Source organism: Candoia aspera, chromosome 8, assembly GCF_035149785.1.
Source record: "Candoia aspera isolate rCanAsp1 chromosome 8, rCanAsp1.hap2, whole genome shotgun sequence".
In the NCBI taxonomy this organism is placed as follows: Eukaryota; Metazoa; Chordata; class Lepidosauria; order Squamata; family Boidae; genus Candoia; species Candoia aspera.
The window spans coordinates 24,144,670-24,168,449 of NC_086160.1; the positions used below are offsets into that span (position 1 = coordinate 24,144,670).

At 36.6% G+C, this 23,780-nt stretch overlaps 1 protein-coding gene across 1 annotated transcript in view; it reads right to left on the reverse strand.

The window, feature by feature from the left end:
* Nucleotides 1-23,780, reverse strand: part of LOC134502269 (teneurin-3-like) — a 57,729-nt gene that overhangs the window by 19,328 nt on the left and 14,621 nt on the right. The window contains exon 2 of the mRNA XM_063310504.1: nt 22,837-23,115. Within this exon, the coding sequence (XP_063166574.1) occupies nt 22,837-23,115 (279 nt within the window). The remainder of the gene's footprint in view (nt 1-22,836; nt 23,116-23,780) is intronic.

The following is a 23,780-nucleotide window of genomic DNA, read 5'->3' on the forward strand; positions in this document are numbered from 1 at the left end:
TGTAATCTAAAACTGATTGTGATACAAATCTTTTTGGTCCTTTATCAGTTAGTTTCACCATGAAATACAAAATAGTACTGCAAAAATGTTTTTTCTGGCATGGCAAAAAAATATAATATTTTACATTTAAATAAAAAAATGTCTTCGATGAATGTGTCTGCATGAATAGTTTTTTTGTGAATTGTATGCTCATTTAACACAATAACTACTACTGATCTATAGTATGGTAATCATTCAATAATACTGACTGGAATCAATTCTAATCAAGGCAGCAATGGTGACAGTAATCTACATCCCATCAGCAACAGTGGTCTCACATTCTACGCTATTCTCACTATATTAGATTTGCTTCCAGAACTTGTACTTTATTGAGGATTTGGATGTACTTTATTTAATCAGGCATTTATATCAGCTGTTCTTTATAAAATGAATACATTTCATAAACATATATAGCACACAATAAAAAATCCAACTTACTACTGTCAACTGCATGCAATAAAGCAAAGAGTGGAGTTTTGATGCAAACTGATGTAGAGATCCACTGTGATGTACAAACTTAAAGAGCTGGTAATTATATGCATTTTTAAACTGGATTCCCCCTAACATAGGGCTTACATCCTTATTGCATATTTATGTGAAAAACATTCCTGAATGAGACACAATAAAACAAGTTGCATGTGTGAAGATGTGCAAATATGTTTTTTTTAATTGTGTAAACTTTATGCATTTTTTAAAAACAAATCTGGTTATCTAGTGCAACTTGCAGGTAAGAGCTGCATGCTCACAGCTTGTAAATAAGTGGCATATACCCCCATTGTGGTTTTTAAACTTTCACTGTTAGTACAATTGCTATGATAATTCTCTTTCCTAAATGTACAAAAAGTTTATTGATATTTTTCATAATTATTTATACACCTTTGTCAGGGACCTTATCAACATTTAACCAGTATAGTTACATAGTTTATCTATTTATTATATTCATATCCCACCTTTAATTCAGGAGGCAGCATACATAGCACTCTTCTTTCTTTTTCTCTGCAACATAAACCCTATGAGTAGGTTGAACTGAGAGAGACTGGCCGAAAGTCACCAATGAGCTTCTGTGGTTGAGCGTGGACTAGAACAGAGCTAGTCTAACACTTTAACTAATATATCACGCTGGGTCTTGAGCTATTCATATGAATACAACTGGTAACAGAAAGATAACTATAATTGATTGGTTGTTAAAATGACTAACAAGAGTTACAAAACTTGAAAAGCCGTTTCAAGGTCTAAATGAAGAATAACACCTGTAGACAATAGTGAAGCCAATGTTTTATTCTTATAAAGATTTGGTCTAGTTCCCACAAACAAGGAAGTTGGTAGTAAGACTGCTTTGTACTGTACTAAAGACTAAAATTAATGGTTAAAAACTAAAAATGGGTAAAGACTAAAATTAATGGATATTCCTCCATCCAAAAAACCTTACTCAGAATAAAGTACGTCAAGGAAAAGTGTAGGTACTGTTATTATTGAGACTCTTGCAGTCCAAAATGTATTACTGGAAAGCTCCAGTTCTCCAAAACAAGTACATTCTGCATATACAAATGGGATTAAAACATTCAACTTCTAGCCCATCATTGCATATTATGACTAGAAGCAATGCCATATTCAGACATGCTACTTAATATCCATGTAAGTGGATATACCAGGCATTCAACTGGGATTTTCTACACTGAAAGGTATCTCTAAGCTACATTTTACTTTTCAATTCACATGAGTGAGTTCTCCACATGAAATAATCACTGAAAAACCTTGTTTATCTGAAGGCTACATTCTATACAACTTTAGATCATATACTATGTGCCAACAAAGATACATGATTAAAATAATTAAAATACTATGTACTGTAGAGCTATGGATTTTTAAATGTAATCACTTTTTGGTGGGAGGGTAAGGCTTGCACAATTTGATGACATTTATGTAGTAATATTGAATAACTGCTGACAATTAGCTAGAAGACAGAGCAGAGGTCTTGTAAGAAAATTATTCCCTCATGATAAAAGATTGAAAATTCAATTATATTCTGTTTATTACATGCCTACTTCAGTAACCATATTCATAACCAGGTCCTTGATAATATACAAATTAATGGAGCACAGGGGAATGCCTTAGTAACTTTTTCCTCCTGATAGTCTTCTTCAATATTAAAATTTTAAATATGTCCTTATCTTTTTCTTAACTGTCCCACATGATACTCTCAGTAGAAATTGCCTTTAAGTACCAACAAAGTAACAAAAAAACACCAACCATCTAATCTTTAAAAATCTATTAATGCAATAAAGACTAAAATCCAAGAGCTTCTTTGAAAATATGCTTCACTTATTTCATAAGGGAGAATGCATGAGGATTTTTTTCAAGATCTAAAGGTGTGCCAAGTTATAAAAACATCTTAAGAAAGATGGAAATTATTTCAGAAGATAAGTAGATTGATCTTTGATAGATCTTTCAAAAACTATTTGAGGCTATATCGATTCCCTTATATATGCATAGAACAATAGGAAGATAATGGAGTTTAAGAGCTACTTTAGGCATGTTAAGTAGGATTTTGGTGTGAAGTGTGTGCTTTCCCTTTTTAGCTCACATGCCACAAAGAATCCTTTTGGACGGGGAGGGGGCACTCACAGTACTTCACAGTCTAATCTGCATTAACAGCAAAACCAAATCTAATTTTCCCCAACTTAGTATCATCCAGATATGTTGGACCATGGATTTATATTCCACCTTTAGTTCAAGGGCTCAAGGCAGTGTACATCATATATCCTCCTTTCATTCCATCCCCCCACCCACCCTGAGTCAAGTTGGGCTGAGAGACATGGGCTGGCCCAAAGTTGCCAAAGGAGCCTAAGGGCTAAGGGACTTCAATCTGGTTCTCCTCGGTGCCTGACCAACACTTTAATCACAACACCATATTAGGTCTCAGTATGGTATTCTGATTTAAGAAATATAAGAAAAAAGTCAATGATAATTAAAAACTATTTTTGTGGTTTTTAAAACTAATCTTAATAATATTTTTGTAGCATACTGCTATTTCAACTTAGTATAATATAATAAATAATATAAATAGATCTTTGCATCATTTGGGTTCAGTTGCAAAAAGGGACTTTGTAGTACATTTATACACAAATGTAGCATCTATCTGAAACTCTTTAAAGTAGGATAGTTTTTTCTTGGGCTCATGCAGCAGCCAAGGCCCTTTTTGAAATCAAATCCAAAGCACTGCACAGCCTTAATTTAGAACTGAAACTTAAATACTAAATCTGTTACTGATTTAAATACCTCTTCCACTGCAGCTCCCAAGTTAATCAGCTGCCATCTTGATCAGGAACCTTCTTTCTCTGCCCATTTATTTAAAATAATAAACCTGGAATAGAATGCAAACACTGCTTATTTCAGATCTAAGATTTAACTAGATATGTAAGTTTTATAAATTAGCTGTATACTCATAGTTAGGTTGTTAATGCCCTTTTCTGTTTCTAGATGTCTGTAATTCCACTCTTTCTTTCAACCTTGTATTTTATCATGTTCCTGGAATGAGAAACATGATAGTTACTTCTCACATTTGAAAATAATATCAAAAAAGGAAACAAATGCAGACTTTCTTGCCTTCACAGACGAGGCCAGCTTCCAGCTCTTTACATCGAAAGAGGAAAGGGACAAGAGTATGGTGCCTTAATTTGTTTATGCATAGGTGTCTCATTTAAAAGTAGCATACTCACTGAAATTCTTGATTTTAACTTCAACATTATTAAACTTCTGATAAACACTATTAACAGCTTGGAACTAGAGATAGCCTTTTTGAAAGGGATGCCAATAAAGATGCCACTGCATTATAATCATTCAAATTCTCATCTTGGTACCATCAGCAAAACACAGAAGCCTCTCCCAGTACCTAGTTAATATTACTAGTCCCTCACTGAGAAGGGTCCTTACATCCCCCACGTGCGGATCATGTCCTCAGCATATCTTGGAGATTTTGTAAGTGCCCTGTCAAACAATGTGGAGTTGGTCAAGTGGGAACATTCTTCATTATTATCCAGTATTCCTTACAATGAGATTAGGGCCAAATTATTCGTCATAGGAGAACTATTGGGCTTAGACCTTAAACAGTTGAACTACCTTCTTGCAGATATGTTTCCAACTGTTAGCAGTCAGACTGCTTCGTTTGCCCTGCTATCATTTAAACTGAGAAATACTTAAGTTGTTAGTTGTAGCTCTGGCTTTATCTTGTTTTGACCGTCTTACATCTAATATTCTTTTTATTTCATTTTATAATCTTACTATTCTGTTATTTTATTGCATTTTATGATATACTATATATTATCACCTGGGGCACCACAATAAGCTTACTTACACTATTACAGCTCTTACATACTTGCTCCTTGGATTAAGTGTCCCTAATTTAGAGAAGGATAGAATTCTGACAAGAAATAACTGATATATTTCTGCTTTTATTTTAAAATATTAAGTGGATTTTTTGGATTTAGCTTGGTCTAGGATGCTCAGAATTTCCCAGTTGAAACTATGCTTGAGTCTGTCCATGTGCTGTGAGACTAAGGAGTTTTCATTATGTCTTCTGACTGCTAGTTGTATACATGGATGCGCTCCGCTAGTCTTCTGCCTGTCTGTCCTACATAGTGTCTGTTGCAGTCCTTACACTGTAGGTTGTAGATGACTCCCACTTTTTCTTCTTGGATTCCTGGGTCTTTTGGTTTACTTAAGATGTTTTGGAGTGCTTTAGTTGGTTTGTGTGCTACGGTGATGCCATGTGATTGTAATGGTCTGTTGGTAGTTTCTGAACTGTTTCTGATGTATGATAGTGTTATCATTTCTGTAGTTTGTGTTGGTTGTGCTGTAGTGGATTGAGTGCTAGGAACTTTTTGATAAAGTTCGGGGGGGTATCCATTTTGCTGGAAAATGTTGTATGGGTGGGCCATTTCATCTTTCTGCTGTTCTGGGTTGCAGCAGTGCATTTGTACCCATCTGAGTAATGTTCTTACACAGCTCCTCATGTGGGAGGTTGGGTTGTTACTTTGGTAATGGAGCACTTGGTTATTGTGGCTTGCTTTTTGATAGACTTGTGTTTCTAATTTGCCATCGTATCCTCTGCTGATGAGGATATCCAGGATTGTTTTCTTCTTCCCTTGTGAATTTCATTCCTTTGAAGATGATGTTAATAGTTTCATGTATCTTCTCTAGTTGTTGTTCTTCTATTATGGTGAAGGTGTTATCTACATACTGGATCCATACTTTTGGTTGTGTATGTGGGAGTGTTATGTTTCTAGGCACTGCATTACATGCTATGAGTCCTGAGAGTGGTGATCTCATGGATGTTCCTCTGATTTGTTGGTATATTTGTCCATCAAATTGAAAGTAGATAGTGAGGCAAATGTTGATGAGGTCCATGATTCTGGGTATTTCAATTTTAGTGTATTTGGTTAGATTGGGTGTGTTATGCAGTACTGCTTCCATGGATTCTTTCACTAGTTCCAGATCTATGGACGTAAAGAGTGCTGGGACATTGAACGAAACCATAATTTCATCTTCTATTCATAATTTCATCTTCTGTTTTTAGGCCTTTGATTTTTTGGAGGCACTGTAATGGGAAGTTGTTAGAATATTCACTCCCTTCTGTGAGATGTCCAAGCTTTTTTGTGAGTTCTTTTCCTATGTTACATGTTGGGGTCCCTAGTAATAGTTCACTACAGTGAACTTCCAATGGCGGAAACAACAAAACAGTTCATCACACAATGTATGCATGTATTTCTGTGAATGAAAGATGTGTGTAGTGTGTTATTGTATATATGAGTGTGGAAGGGACATTTGGTCTGATTTAGCAGCATAGCTCTTCATATATTTATATGAAACAGTGATAAATGTATAAACAATGTGGCTATTACATTGAATCTAAATTTATTTGAAAGCCACATTGATCTATAGTTTCCATCCCTCTTCCATCCTGGTTTATTTTAATTGAAGTTAGTAAGAACTAACTAAGAATTTTTTAGAGTAATCTTTCTTGACATCAACTGAATTCACGGACAAGTCCATGCAGTTTTCTTGCAACATGCTGCACTGATGTCCAATGCTTGTTATTTGTTTTTCTTTTTAAATACCTGTTTAAACTGGTTTAGTGCATATAGTGCAGACTATGCAACACTGCTTGCTAGACAGATGGCCCAGTGAAAAGTCTCAGGAGCAGCAGTACTTGGATGATCTCATGTAGATTTGGATAGGAGACAACAGAGAATCCCCAGGTGATAGGCTGGGCTGATAAATAAAAAAAAAAATCCCAGAAGATTGCAATGGCAAACAGCAGAGATAGCCCTCTATCTTTGCAACAGCATACTTCCAGGTATTTGGATCACCCCCTCCTATTACTGTATATTTTCAAAGAATCAGAAAACATGATTCTTCAGAGAGGCATGTGGTAATGCCTCAAGATTTTACTGCCAAATATTGACATATCAGGGCTTTCTTATTTTAGTTATATTACTGGTTTTCTGTGGTTTAGAGGAGGGGGTAAAATGGTCATGGGAAAATACACTCCTATATATGCTTTTTAGAAAAATCTCAAATTGTCATTTTCCTGGTTGTTTCAACTTTTGAATTTTTCACTTCACAAAGTTAGCTTTCATCTGGCATTTTATTAGCTCTCTCACATTATGTTTTCATTTTATATTGTTAATTATGAGTTACTTGAGTCTTCATAAATGGGGAAGAATATAAATAAACAAACATCCATAATGTTGCCATAGTAAGGTGGAAACTCATAGTTCTACGGAGAAATAGAATTGTTATGGAAATATGCAGCACTAACTTGACTCTTAAGACTGAGAAAACAACAAGGGAAGACTATGGATTTAAAAGGGTGGGAGGAAAAGTCCTAGGATAATAACCCTGAACATTCTCTCTCACATATTCCCCTCCCTTTCTCACACACACACTCCTCTGGTGGAGGATTCCCCAATACAGTGGTAAAAAGTGTCATTAGTAAAGTGTTCCAGTAGTAGTATATCACAGTGGTAGGGAATGGTGAGGAAAGTTTTGGACTGAGTAAGCCAGGACCCCTCATCTGACAGATTTTTCACAGGAGAGAAAGTTTATGCCAATCAAAAAATTGGTGTAAACACCCTTCTCTCCTTTTTCTATCAGCAATACTCCAGCTATGCTAGCACCAGTGTCTTTGGGCTTTACTGTCACATATAAAAACCCTCTCTTTCTCCTTCCCCATCATTTTTATCTTTAGAGTTTTCTTCAATCTCTAATTGTACAATTGTCTCTCAGCCTTTCTAACTTTTTCTACTAGTGATAAAAACCATTTCTATTTCTTCCTTTCATCTTAGCCCCTACTGCTACTTCTGTGTCTATATTTCCACATTCTCCTTCCATTTATTTCATGCTTTGCTGATCATCCTCTCTCACTGGATAGATGACATCTTTGACACTTTTTTCCTTTCAAACTTGACAGAGTATCCATCAATACACAATCCTGTTCCTTCACTGAACAGTCATACCTAACACTACTACAACCTATGATAAAGATAATGACTACTACTAATATTGAGTGTAAGCATATGTGCATAAGAGTTTGTGTGTGTGCGTGTGTGTGTAGAAGAGATTCTCTGTAGAGACTAAGTATATGCATGTGAGATAATTCATCTGAGGGCTTTTGCTCACATGCTCACTTATTGTGGACTTGGCAATCTGTTGACATGTGAGAAGATGAGCATAACTCTCAGTGTTAACCCTTCTCTTTATTTTTTATTGGAACATGTGCTATGCATTTTGCTCCTAATAGGATATATTTTCATTTATTGTAATTAAAAAAACAACTATGATACTATGTGTCTCTATATTGAGCGTTGATCTGAGAGCAAACTGCCTACTGGCATGGAAGCTAAAGCAAGCATTCTATTCCTAGAATGCTGAAGAAATGATCAGTCTCTAACATTAATAGGATTATTTTCTTTGTTAACACTTCTGTATTTTTTGTAAATAATACCAAACATCAGCAAGGAAACTTGTTGTATGTTACCATAAAACTCATACTTGATCTGTTTCTGATGAGATGGAAGCAAAATGTCCATCTTTGTCATGAAGGGTAAATTTAAAATCCATTTCCCATAGAAGCACTGCTCTACACATAAAAATGACTCAAATATGAGCAATGGAATTGTTTTCTAATTCCTGTCACTCAATCTTTCTCCCAAGTGTATTTCATAGGAAATAAATATTTTATTTTCATCTACATTATGCTATAACTGAATTTTTGAGGTTTAATATTTATTTCTAAATTGCTGGTGTTCCAAAAGACCAAAGAATATTATCATAATCGGTATTCTCCAGCCAATCTTTCTGGCTTCTCTACTGTTTTATAAAATAGATGAGAGCATTATCACTTACACCTTGTTTCACTTAACCAAGCATTAATTATCAGAAAGGGCTGGCCGCTTGGGCAAAGTGCAAAGAAAAAAAAATTAAACAGTTCTTGAATTTCCTATGTTCTGAAAGGGAGGACCTATTTCTTTGCAGTTTGCCTTTTTTCTCCTAGAAAAATAAATCGGTATTCTATTAAGTTGTTATGAACTAAAAGCCAAGAAAAAAGTCTGGAAAATATAAACCAAAATGCTGTGATCTACTACAGTATACCACTGGCCTACAAAGATTACTTATAGAGAAGCACTCTGTGATTATATGGTTTTAAAGACATCTAGTCAAATCCCAAGCAAAGAAAAAAAATGCCAATTTGAAAAAACAACAGTTGCTCATACAGCTTCTTTATAAAAATCTATAGTAACAGCAACATTATAATTCATTTTGCATCCACTTAACTGATAAGACAATCTTAGGCATATTTAAATGTGTCTTCCTTTTTCTGAGGATGGAGAGAGCATACAAGAAATGACACAGGTCAACCTGTAATAAGCAGGGCAAGACAATGAGAAGCATGTTCAAGGCTAATATGGAATATTTATATTTATGTATCTAATTTTAGCAGAAAGCAGACATAATATTTCATTATTTTATATATTGAAAATAGCTCCTACATCCACAGAGCATCTGAGGCAATATACTAAAGCTTAACAGAGGGAATAATTCTGATATCCCAAGATAGGTATTCCATAATTACAATGCTGCAAGAGAAAAGGATGTGTTTCATGTATACAACATCATACCCTTTAGGTAATGGGATTGTAAAAGGATCTGTAAAATTACTGGCCATATGGGAAAATGTGGCTCTTCAGGTATCATGGCCACAGATCAGTTAGGCTTTATAGGGAAAAATCAGCTCTTTTAATCAGGATCAGAAACCAAAACTGGTATAATTTGGTCTGTCAGGTACACATCAGAGTGTGATCATGTCACTGTGTAATCACAAGGAATAAGGGTAAGTGTTAACATCCTCCAAGACTTAATCAGATTTCAGTAACTTATATAAGTAGAGTATTAATAAGTAGCATGTTATATAATGAAAGGCAGATGGTACTGTACAAGTGATCATATTAATAGTTCACCAGTGAAACAGAAAATAAGTATAAAATTAACTCTCCAGCATTATAATGTAGCTGTGTATTTAAAAAAAAGATTAAGGACATTTTGTCAAAATCAGATGGCTTGGAAATGAAAACGTTTTTCTAGAAAACCAAACACAAGATACAGTTCAGGTACAGCAATATATTGTAGACTATCAAAAAGAAAAGGTGAAAGCAAGCAAAATTATCCAGAAGGTTTTTTTTTCAATTAAAACATTTTTAAGCATCATCTTGCATAAAATATGTAACACACTTTTTTAAATCTCATTTTTGCTGTTTAAGTTTTCTTAAGCAGTTCAATTAGTGTCTTTGCAGGGTTTTCAAGGCATCAGTTTAATTTTAAATCAATAAAAGAAAAGTATCTTTAACATTTTGTCATCTCACAGCACATCACACAAAATTGTTATTTATTCATTTATTCATTCAACTTGTATGGCTGCCTATCTCAAGAAGTGTCTCTGGATGGCAAACAATCTTAAAATATAAAATATAAAATCATATTCACATATATACATTTCAAAAACAGAACTGGTATTACAAAAGCCATCATAAATAACAGATTAATTTAAGTTAATTTTATGGTTACACAAAGGTTCTTATTTTAATTTCTACATAAAAGCTGCATTTAAAATGTTACGACATAGATGACATAGTTGATTTAAACCTTTTTCAAACCAAGAAATTAAGACACCATAAGCCTTTTACTAACAAATCTCTGATAATCTAAATAGCAGATAAGACAATTATTTAGGTAACAACATAACATGTGACATAGGCATCCTGCAAGGATATACAGCTGCCAAATTTATAACATTTTTCTGCTTTAAAAATTGTGTTTCAATGTATACAAGGTGAAGGGAGGGATTGTGAAATTAGAGCTAAACTTTATACATTATGGATGTGAGAAAGAGAGAAACATATATTTAGTCCTGCACCATGGATGGATGGATGGATGGATGGATGGATGGATGGATGGATGGATGGATAAAACATCCCAGTCAGGTAAGTAACTGAGCCTACAATATTTACATATATCTGTTTTCTATAAAGTAGTATATAAAAAATTGTCAATTTTGTAACTTTGTGATGACTGTTTAACTTCAAAGCACAAGTCAGAATTCATTAAAGAATACAGCAGGGTAACTATTGTAATCATATTTATCAGCACAATACTATTAGTAATTTGTGCCATTAGATTTTTCCAAAAATTGATAAAATGCATCACTCTTAAAAAAAAACGTGTGCTCCAAGATAATTATTTCTTTCTCCCCTCTACTCCCATTTTCTCTTCATGTTGCTTTTTTAAATCTCAGATTCTTTTATTCCTTCTGTGATTCCAAAGTTATCTACCACCATGTTTTTCCTAGTCTTATCTTGGCAAAACTATTAGCAGTAATGCCAATATAATTCTAGGAACAATACTAAATTTTCAGTGGGTTATATCCCGTAAATGTAAATGTCAGGAAAGGAATAGCATAAACAGCACAAATGTCAAGTATCTTTCTAGAAACTAATTATTCCTGACAATCAATTAACAAGCACATGAATTTAAAATAATTATTCTAATAATTTCCTTCCAGTCACTCATGCCCTGCTCATCTCCTATATAGACTATTGCAATGCGCTCTACATGGGGCTACCCTTGAGGAGTATCAGGAAGCTACAGCTGGTTCAAAATGCATCAGTGCAAGCATTTTTGGGTGCCCCAAGAGTGGCACATGTAACACCTTTGCTGTGGGAGCTGCATTGGGTTCCAGTTTGCTTCCAGGTCCAATTCAAGGTGTTGGTTATTACCTTTAAAGCCCTACATGGCATGGGGCCAGGCTACCTGAGGGATCATCTCACCCCCATTGCATCAACCTGTCCCACCCAGTCAAGCAGAGAAGGCATGTTACGGACCTCGTCCATGAAAGAATGTCGATTGGCAGGACCCAGGAAGACAGCCTTCTCTGCCTTTAACCCCGCCCTAAGGAACACTCTTCCCCCAGAGGTGAGCCAGGCCCCCACTCTCCTGGCCCTCTGGAAAGGGGTGAAGACCTTGCTCTGCCATCTCGCATGGGGCATGAGGAAGGGTAACTGACCCTGGGGGTGGTTAGCACCCCGAAGATGCTCCCGTAAATTAAGAACTTTTTAACATCTATCTCTTGGATTATATTTTTATTTAAGAATATTGTTTTATTGTATTTTAACTTGTATTTTAACAAGTATTTATTCTTGCTTTATTGTAAACTGCCCAGAGTCGCTCTTTGAGTGAGATGGGCAGTGACTTAATTTGAAATATAAATAAATAAAATGAATCTAACATAAAATATATTTAAAGTACTCATTGACTATACTATTAATCCTGCTGTTTACAGAAAAATAATCTAACTTTATGCAGCATTATTGATTCAACAATAACTGAGATAGTGAATTGAGCATTCCTTAGAGAAGCACTTAAATTAAAATATTTACAATAAGAATGCTGCTGAGTATATAATGTGTTAAAGTATTTCAGTCTGGTAGCTGTATTGTGAGTAAAGTTTTAAATTCTTCCAGTAGTAGGTAATAATCATTTTGGCTTTAATGGAAAAGCAAGGATATTGCTAAGATCTGTTCAGAATCCAACAGATAGAAAAAGAATCTTCAAAGAATTACATGTTTCTTTGGTATGTGGTATAATGAATATTTGAGTAATATAACAACATCTTTTGACTTGTTGTTTGGTATCTTTAGGTAAAAACTAAGAAAAACACTGATAGAAAGTAGAATTGCATAGGTATGTAAAGTTAGTAGATTTCAGATTCAGAAAAAATAAACATCCATCCTGAATAATTCTCACTCAGAAGAAGTTAATCTTTGCTCATAAAAAATAAGATCTTAAGATTATCTATTGACAGTAGAACATTCAGCCCTGAAGTTGCACTTGTTATCATTGAAACAGGATGATTGGCACCACATATTAAGATGCTGGACATAAATAATCTCCATTACAAACTCTTGCACCACTTGTATGATACAGTTAGAACACTATTCTGATGTTACAGAGACACTAGAACTCTGTTATATGCCAGATGCAGTATTTTATATTTTAAATCATAAACCTCCTAACATTACTTAGGAAAAATGATGGTAAAGGCAGATTGCTTGCCTACATCTAAACAAATGTACTTTCATTACTGAGTTACCCAAGCTTATTAAGATTGATGTTACTAAGATAGGAACACCAAGCAAGAACAAGTGTGGTGTAGTGGTTAACACGTTAGATTAGGACCAGGGGAACCCAGGGTCAGATGCACCCTTAGCCATGGAAATTTACTGAATGATTTTGGGCCAGTCATTCTCTTACTCAGCTCATCCTACCCCCCACAGTTGTTGTGGGAATAAAATGGAGATTCTGATGTAAGCCACATAGAGGTCTTGGCAAAAGGAGGATATAAATCTAGCGAACAAATCAATAAAGAAACAAAATTCACATTATGTCACTGTTAGCTCTACTAGGTAGACTATGATGGAGTTTTAAATGTTAACAAAATAAATCCAAGCAGCTAACAGCAATCTTGCAGAATAGAAGCATGGACCAAAAAAAGAGAACTTGCACATCAAGCTTAATTATGTTCAGAAATAAATTCAGTCTTCACACAGCAGTTAGATGAAGAAAAGTAGAGGCAGCTTACTTTTATTCAGCAGATCTGGATACAGGTAGGTTCATGGTAGAAAGGCACTTCATCACTGATTCTTTGTAGACACTTTCTATGTGGAATAGAAAGTCTGTGTGCAAGCGAGATGTCAGAGGACAAGGCCTGCATTATGTAGTCCTCCTGCCCGCATGTCTGCCCATGAGGTAAAGATGGAGACTGTGTGTCTCCCAGACTCAAGGAGGAGGATGAGGAGGAGGAAGAGGAAGAGGAAATAGGTGCCCCATGTGACTTCCCACCAGCATAATAGAGACACTCCTACCAGATAAGCCCTCTTACTATGCTCGTGAGACAATGCTGAGTTGACCCCTGATAATTCCAACACTGCTTCTCAGGTTAGCATGTCTCAGAGTCCACAAGGTCCAGCTTCTTCCACAGTTCTTGGCAACTGCTCCTCGGCAACAGCTTTGTGAGAATGTCCACAGTCATGTTCCTTGTGAGACAATAATCTAGTCTTACTATTCCTTGCTCTTGCAAGTCCTTCACCACATGATACTTAACATCAATGTGTTTACTTCTCCCATTAATCTTTTCTGACTGTGAGAGTCCAATACAACTTTGGTTGTCTTCATAGACCTGAATAGGGGTAGATTCCTCTATTCCCATGTCTTCAAGCAGTAGCTTGAGCCATGAAACCTCTTTGCACGCTTTTGCTGCAGACATATACTCTGCCTCTGTGGATGAACGTGCAACTGTAGCTTGCTTACGGCTTTCCCAGCTTACTGCTCCACCCCCATAGAAAAATACATACCCCTAGTGGATTTACGGTCAGTAACGTCTTCTGCCCAATCTGCATCTGTAAACCCCACTAGTTTAGAATTATCAGTGGCTGGTAGCTTTAGTTTCAGGTGTATAGTGCCCTTTAGGTACCTTCCCACCCACTTAACACCAGTCCAGTCTCTGTGTCTGTGTGCTAGTCTTTCTGCATAGAACATTTACTGCAGCTGCTATGTCTGGCCTAGTGGTAGTGGCTAGATACATTAGCTTACCTATAGCTCTTTTATAGCCATTGTTCTCAGGTAAAAGTTCACTAGGTTCCTGTTGCTTGTGGAAACCTGTTTCTATTGGTGTTGGCATAGGATTGGCGTTTTCCAGTCCCAAGCTCTCCAACAGTTCTAGGATCTTTTGTTTCTGGCTCAGAAGAAAGCTTCCATCTTCTTCTTTTTCAATCTGTATCGCCAAGTAGTAGCTGGCATTGCCCAGATGCTTGACTTCTACTTCTTTGTTCAAGTTGGACACAATTTCATCAAAGTCTCTTTTGCTATTGTGGCAAATCTTCAAATCATCCACATAACAAAGAATGTACACCTCTCTGCCATTTCTGCATCTTGTGTAGAGACAGGGATCAGCTTTGCCTTGAACAAAGCCTTGCTTAAGTAGTATTTGGTTCAACTTCTTATTCCATGCTCTTGCTGCTTCTTCAGGCCATAAATCCCCTTCTGAAGTTTGCAAACAAGTTGTTGTGCTTTGGGGTTGGTGAAGCCTGGAGGTTGTAGCACGTACAGTTCTTCCTCTATCTCTCCATGTAGAAATGCAGTCTTTACATCTAGGTGTTCAACACTCATGTTCCTGGAAGCTGCTAGACTTAGGAGCATTCTGATTGTGGTATGTTTTACAACAGGAGCAAAACATTCATCATAATCAAGTCCATACTTTTGTGAGGAGCCTTTTACAACTAGTCTAGCTTTGTATCTTTGTACTTCTCCATTTTCATCTTGTTTGGCTTTGAAAACCCATTTGCATCCTATGGCTTTCTTCTTGCCTTTTGGCAGTTTAGTCAAAGTCCATGTTTTGTTCTTGTGTAGAGCCTCTAGCTCTTCTTGTGCTGCTTTCTTCCACTTGCTTGCTTCATCTGGTGGCATTTGCTGGACTTGGTTCCATGATGCAGGTTCTTTTGGTAACAATGACCTTGCGAGGTAGGTGAGTCGTGATGAGCGTCTTGGAGCAGGTTCAGGAGTGGTGCTTGGTGGTTCAACCCCTTCTGCATCCTCAGCCTCATCATCTGACTCTGGTGGAGTTTCTGCCCGGGCCTCTATCTCCCTCTGGATCGGTGTGGTGGTTGTGTCTTCGAATGTTGGGCTAAACATCTCAAGCTGGTAACTGCCGCTGTTGATTTCTGCACAGTCATCATCAGCATGACTATGGCAGCCTCTCTCTCGTTCATCGAAGTACACCACTGCATGTGCTTACTTTTCCTGTCTTCGAGTTCAGGATTCTGTATCCCTTGCTTCCTGGAGCATACTTGATCATGATGCCTTCTTCAGCTCTGGGGTCTAGTTTGGATCTCTTCTCTTTTTGGTATGTGTGCATAAGCCTTGGATCCAAACACTCTCAGATGCTTTACGCTTGGTTTGCGTTCATGCCATAGCTCAAAAGGTGTTACCTTGTTGGCTTTGGTTGGCAGTCTCTTCTGTAAGTATGTAGCTGTTAAAACAGCATCTGCCCAGTATTTGTCAGGCAGATCTGCTTCTAAAAGCGTACATCTTACCATGTCCATTAGTGAGCGATTTTTTCTCTCTGCAACTCCATTTTGTTCAGGAGTGTATGGAGTGGTTAGTCTGTGTTCTATACCTAGTTGTGTTAGGTATGTTTGCATGGTTTGTGAAATAAACTCACCTCCACGGTCGCTTTGGAGGGCTTGCAGGGTTCTGTTGAACTTGTTGGTCAGCATAGCTACATATGCTTTCATTATGTCCTCTGTTTGGGATTTCTCCTTCGTTAGGTAGGTCACACAGTATCTGGAAAAATCATCTATAAAGCACAAAATGTATTTATTTCCGCCTGCTGAGGCTTGAAGTGGTCTACACAAATCAGTGTGGATAAGTTCAAGTGGCTTGGTTGCCCACCTTTCCCTTTGTTTGGGTATGGCTGGTCTTGTTGCCTTTCCTTTGATGCATATCACACATTTTGGTTGGCATTTATCATGGTTGCTTATTTCAAAGTCTCTTACCATGCCTTCAGTTTTCATTCTGAAGACTGCATTAAAATCACGGTGCACAAACTGTCTGTGCCAGGTGGTGGGGCTGTTGTCCTCCTTTTGCTGCTGACAGGTGAGGCTGATATCTGGTGGCGGTTGTTCACAGTGCACCTGGTAGATGCCATCCTTTTGAAAGCCTGCAACATAAATCTTTTCTCCACTGGTGACTTTACGTTCTCCATTAACTTTAAACATTACATCAAAGCCTTTGTTATTCAATGTTGAAACACTTAGCAAATTAACTTCCATTTCTGGTACATAAAGAACATCTTCTGCTACAAGATCTTTGTATTCATTCCCCTTGATGCATCGCAATGGCACCCTTCCTTTTCCTTGAATTGAAGTTGAATTGCCATCTGTTAACGTTATGCTTCCTTCTGTGGTTTCATTTAGCTCACAAAAGTCACTTTTATTCCCACATAGATGCCTGCTGGCCCCTGAATCGATTACCCATCTTCTAGGACCTCTGTTGGTATCAGCTTTATAAACTGTATGTAAAGCCTTTTCACTTTTAAAGGATTTTTCCTTGGATTTATCCTTGGAAAAAAGTTTGTCTTTGCAGAACCTTGCAATGTGTCCTGGTTTTTCACATGCATTGCACACAATGGTTCCTTTTTCTTTCCTTTTGTTTTTCTGATGAGTCACTAATTGTTTCTGCTCACGTCTACCCTTCGTTGCTAGGTAATGAATATCTCTGCCAGCCTCCCTTTTGTCATGCAAATTTTGTCTTCTGGTTTCTGATTGTATCATTCCCAACAACTGAAAGAGGTTCTTTCCTTCCAAATTCAAACCAGCAACAAATGGGAAGAATTTATTTTGCAAAGTACTCAGCAGGAAAGACATCTTAAGTTTTTCATTCATGAGATTCTGGACTATGCTCACCTGATCAAAGATTGCCTGTAGCCTGATCAGGTGATCATTTACATTTATATTGTCTTCCAAATTGCATGCATGCAGTTGTCTTAACAAAGAGATTACTTTCTGGTCCTCAGCCTCTGAGTACAGGGTGCATAAATTCTCAGTCGGTTCCTTAGCAGTAACAATATTTTTAATCTCTGCTAATCTGTGATCTGGGAGGGACCTGGCAATAAGAATTTTAGCTAGCTTGTGCTTTTTCTTCCATTATCTTTTGGCTTCCTCCCCATCCTCTGGTTTAGGTTCAGGAAAATCCAAAGCATCTAAACATTCTTCATAATCTAGCTGCATTCTTAATCTGAATAAGCATGCTGAGTAATTCTCCTCATTCAATCTTGGTATGGGGGGAACTCCCTCCTCCTTCTCCATTGTTCAGAGAGAAGAAAAAAAAACTTTCTGAACTTTGCTTTTTAAATGGGCAAGAGGCTTCCTTTTGGCTGTGAGGCCAAAGCCTTTTCAAAATCAGTTCTTGGTCAGTATACTGGACTCTGCTGGGCTGTATTGGTCTGTACTGGTCTCTCCTGGGCCCATAACCCTTGATGGAGTTTTTTAATGTTAATAAAAGAACTCCAAGCAGCTAACAGCAATCTTGCAGAGTAGAAGCATGGACCAAAAAAAGAGAACTTGCACATCAAGCTTAATTATGTTCAGAAATAAATTCAATTTTCACACAGCAGTTAGATGAAGAAAAGTAGAGGCAGCTTACTTTTATTCAGCAGATCTGGATACAGGTAGGTTCATGGTAGAAAGGCACTTCATCACTGATTCTTTGTAGACACTTTCTATGTGGAATAGAAAGTCTGTGTGCAAGCGAGATGTCAGAGGACAAGGCCTGCATTATGTAATCCTCCTGCCCGCATGTCTGCCCATGAGGTAAAGATGGAGACTGTGTGTCTCCCAGACTCAAGGAGGAGGATGAGGAGGAAGAGGAAGAGGAAATAGGTGCCCCATGTGACTTCCCACCAGCATAATAGAGACACTCCTACCAGATAAGCCCTCTTACTATGCTCGTGAGACAATGCTGAGTTGACCCCTGATAATTCCAACAGACTAAACCATAAAATCAACTCCACCGGAAGGCTAAAACCACTTCTATTGAAATTGGTTGTAATAACTGAATCTTGCGAATACTGTACTGCCTCCTCTTTCCTATAGGTCAGTGAATTAGGGAGGTCTCTCTATAAGTCACTTCTGATGTTATCTGGACATTCCTAACTTAGAAAATATTTCAGCCCCTTTTGCCTAGGCAACAACTTCTGTATATCTCAATCAAGATAGTCTTCCTTATTAAGTTTTGGGAGAAAGTAGTGGATCATATAAGTGTGACTGTGTGACAAACACTAAAATTTTCAGAGGACAGTATTTTCCTGAATTACATACCTAATACATGAAATCTGACAACTGGAAAACAAACGGATTCTTGGTGTCCTTACTATGGCTAAAAGACTGATATTGTAGCATTAGAAAGATAAATGTATGGCCCCATTTACTCAATGGATTGAAGACTTGGTTACACTTGCCACCTATGAGAGGATTGCGTATAGACTTTGTATGAATAAGTACAACGAAATATGGGATGATGCCTCTGTAAAATTTCACTTATATGATGTTTATTAAAATAACTCTTCCCTGACATCTTGAAATTGTCACTTTTATTTAGAGACCTTTTGAACTGATACACACACACACAAACGCACATCATTTATGCTTCTGGGGTACAAAATCCCACTCTTAATATGGCTAAGTAGGACACAGCACACTATTGGCAAAATGAAAGTGAAAGTAAGACAACTGTCACACAATTAACAGAACAATCTCAAATTTATTTATTTATTTATTTCTCCTATTTTTGCTACTGCCCATCTCCCCCCCCCCATACCATATTAAGAGTGGGATTTTGTACCCCAGAAGCATGATATGCGTTTGTGTGTGTGTGTATCAGTTCAAAAGGTCTCTAAGTAAAAGTGACAATTTCAAGATGTCAGGGAAGAGTTATTTTAATAAACATCATATAAGTGAAATTGTTACAGAGGCATCATCCCATATTTCATTGTACTTATTCATACAAAATCTATACGCAATCCTCTCACAGGTGGCAAGTGTAACCAAGTCTTCAATCCATTGAGTAAATGGGGCCATACATTTATCTTTCTAATGCTACAATATCAGTCTTTTAGCCACAGTAAGGACACCAAGAATCCATTTATGTACCGCCCATCTCCCCCCCAAGAGGGACTCTGAGCAAATCTGCTGTATATTCCCATAAACACATGTTATATACAATCCAAAGCAGAATAAAATACTATATTTTATAGTAGGGAAGTAGGGAACTGAAATTTCCCCAATAACTTTGAATATTACAGTAACATAATAGTTTCCATTAGAAAAACATTTACATTCTGAATAAAAACTGTGTACTTATTCTGCAGTAAGGGTATCATCTGGAGCATCCTAAGTCCTCCATAGATTCAAGCCAAGCTATGCTGGTGAAGATTGTGAGGGTTACAGTCCACAACTGAAGGTATAAATTGTCTAAAGAATGTGGAATCCAGAACTAGATTGCTGAACCCTTAATGAGTTAAAAGAATTAAAGAAGGAAATTCCAGGAAAATCAACAGTTTGTTTATTTTATTGTGAATTATTCCCAAGTTAACTGAATTGTTATTGTGAATAAAAGCAACAGTTCTAATCCTTATAAAATTAGGCTGCTTTACTGGATATTTCAAAGTAAACAAAAATCTATTTATTTATTTATCTATCTATCTATCTAGTTTATCCCCGCCTATCTCCTCCCATCAGAGGCCTCTGGGCGGTTTACAACAAATGATGAAAGCCATCAGAATAATAAAATACAATAAAAATACTATAAATAGAAATAAAAATAAAGAATAAAAATCCAAGTGATGAAAGATCTAAAACAGTCCAAGTGTGTCCAAAATGCACAAAAATAATTGTGTCCTACTCTTAATGTGGCACATATTCAAATTCAAATGTTATCATTTCAGAGAAAAGATTTACTTATGCTGTCTGTCATATGAAAATTGATATATCTATTTTTTTACATGAGCCCACTTAATAGTTGGGTAAAAGTAAGATTAGCCCCATCGCTTTTAGCCTTCCGGAGGAAGTTGAAGACCTGGCTCTGCCACCAGGCTTGGGGCAGGGAGGAGAATCGACATACTTGGGGTTGGCTGGTGCCTTGAAGTGCCCCTCCTACATGGTGGTTGAAGAGATCATAGCCATCTGGATTTTATGAGCTGGGGTAGTTAAGAAATTGTTTTGGTTTTTAATGGGATTTTATTGGAATTTTACTGTGTTTTTATTTGAGTTTTTATTGTATATTTATTCTGTGCTGTAAACCACCCAGAGTCCCTCCGGTCGGAGGAGATGGGCAGTGGCAAATTTGATAGATAGATAGATAGATAGATAGGTAGGTAGGTAGATATAGTTTTTATCTCTTCCAAAACGTGAATACCTCCATATCTCTTCCAAAACATAAATTCACTCAACAGTTTTATCCTCACCAGAAAATGATTAATAATATTCTACCCAGAGGTTTAGTCCACATTTTAGCCATGTTTCAGGATCACTCAATAGCCTCAGTTTTAAGGTTTACCATGTGAAAATATGATTAACACTAAAAAAAAATCTAAATAAAATATAAAACTCCCCCAAATCTTGCAATGCATAATACAGGTAGAATTTTCTACTGAAAATATCAAAGCATTCTCCAAACACTTTCTGTGAGCTTACACAGGACAGTATTTAAAATATTAATTTACTTTTAATTGCCTTTTTGTCCCTGACCCTAAGAGCCTGAATCTAATTATTTTCCCCTGTTAGATGGGCAATGAATTGTACTGAAGACTGCCAGGAGCAACAAAAATGGCTTCTCATGCCATTGCTCTGCAATGATGTCTGTCTCTAAATCCTGCACTAAATCAGAAGCAGAAAGTCTCACCAATCTTACTTTAATTAGTTTTCCATTTTTATTACACATATGATATATAATACATTGTCCTCGTTTCATAACATCTACATTCTGGGATAAGACTGGGTTGCAAATGTATTTTTCTTCCACAAGTTTTCTCCCAAATATATTTTACTCTCTTTCAAAAGCTACATTCATGAGCACTGACATCCCTAATCCCAGTGAAATGATCAGAATTTTCAAAATAATTATTAGCTTAGATTTATAAGAGAAATGCAGCCACCATTTCAATGCTGGGAAAAGCTACACCTTTATTTCTGCAGGGCATGTTGCTTTCAAATATACAGGAGTATTTATGATTTAAAAGTCGGCAATCATTATACAACTCTAAAAAGGAGTTGTATAATCATCTCTGTAACTTTTTTTTTTTCTTTAGGAACAAGAGTCCAAAAACATCAAAAATAAGGAGTTGGTTCATCAGGAAACTTCTTTTGTTCAAGCTCTATTAATTTACAGTTCTTATAAAACTGTTTTATGCTGTCAGGCAATTGACCCATATATGCCTATATAGGGCTTTCTTCATGCAAAGCATATATTCTACCATAAAATTATGAAGCCACTAGGATGAAAAAGCAATTAGAGATAATACTTCAGAGTTTGTATGTCACCTTCAGACCATGTTTTGCCTAATCCAGAATAATCCTGTTGCTTTAACAATTAACTGGATAAAAATGTATAAAGGAATTCTACTTCCACATGCTTGGTTTAAATGTTTGTGGATTTAAAATGTTTGTGAGTTTAAACTGCATAGTAATTTAGAATGTAAGACACAAAAGGGCATGATTCCCATTTTCCAAAATTTCAATTACACTCGTCATACAGCAAGATTACAGCATGACCAAATTTGTTATTCAATACTTTAAGCCTTCTTCATAACATATTCTGTAAATTTGCTTATCTCATTTTTCCAAATTATAAGGTTACCTGAGGGACCGTCTCATTCCCATAACATCGACCCGCTCCACCTGATCATGCAGAGAGGGCATGTTACGGACACCGTCTGTAAGAGAATTTTACCTGGCGGGATCCAGGAAGCGGGACTTCTCTGCAGTGGCCCCCGCCCTTTGGAACTTCTTGCCCCTGGAGGTGAGGCAGGCCCCTTCACTCCTGACCTTCTGGAAGGCCCTGAAGGCTTGGTTCTGCCATCTCACTTGGGGCGGGAAGGTGGGTAGCAATTCTTGGGGGTAGCTCGCACCTCAGAGCCCCTCACCCCAGATTGGAATTTTTATAGCCACTTGGATTCTGTATTTATTTATATTGTATTTTATATTTGTAACTTGTTTTTATTTTTATGGGATTTTAACGTTTATTGTTATAGCATTAATTTTATTGTAAACTGCCCAGAGTCACCCTTTTGGGGGAGATGGGCAGTAACAAAATCTGAATAATAAATAAATAAATAAATAAATAAGCCTCCCTCCCCCAGCCAATGGAAGCTAGCTTTGGAATATATTTCAGCAACTTTCTTCTTTGTCTTCTACGAAGAAGAAAAAGTGACAGGACTTAAGACTTTAGTCACTGCTTTGCAAAGTTTCAACATCATTCATAAAATATATAATTTAAATGACCTATATTTGGTTCACTTTTTCTTGACCAACTCAATTAATTTTGTTTAGAAATTATAGTCAGAATTAAAAATTAAGATGGCATACATAAAATTTTAAAATAGGTTTTTAACTTCACACATAAAGACAGACTTACCATTCTCACTGTCGGACTTGTTTTCATGCTCAGTATCAGTTAACGTAAGGGCTGAGTTGGAACGACTTGAGAGACAGGAACTGCGGCCTGATTTGACCCCCCTGCCCCAAAGTCTCATGGCATGCTCTGGAGACATCACTCCTTCATTTTCAGTGTCAGCATCTGACCCTGCACTGATAGAGTAACCTCTGTGGGGAAGCCCCATTTCAGCACAAAAGGCCAGTCCTCTTCGAGTTGTTGGTTCACAAACTCCTAACTGTCTTAGGGTAAAATTCTGTCCTGATTAGGGAAGAAAAACAAAACAAAACATGAGAATCTATTTATTTTCTTAGAAAAAGAGTAATTAAATTAAGATCACATTAACTATACATCTTTTTCCAGTAATATCTAAAATTCTGTTGCTAAAATCACATGGGCTAATGTTAATATGTCCATTTTCTCTTTGCCAACTTGGGATGACCCATTTAATTTTCTTCATTTCACATAATCACTGCTTCCATTCTTCAATCCCTCCCCGGTTCAAATACATCTCTGCAAACCTAGATGGTCTGAGAACATGCAGCACTGCTCCCCCTCAAGCTGACTAGTAAGAGATTGCAAAATAATAATAGTAATAATATAATCAGTGTCCACCCTAAGCTACTGCAAATCCTGGAGCAACAAAAATCCTGTTAACCACCTCACTAACAAAAGGGAAATTAAACTAGATTCTTACATCTATAATCAAATATTTTATATTTTATACTGTATGTACGTTTTTGCAAAAAGTAGTAATTGCTATAAAGAAAAGTCTTTTGACTGCAAAGCTTTTTTCCCTTCTTTATTTAAAATTATCTTGAAAACTGTGAAATGAATAAATAGCATGCTTGCAATTTTGCAATCAAATATTTTCTAAACAATGCCTAAAGACAGAAACCAGGAACAAATATATGAATTATGAAGGT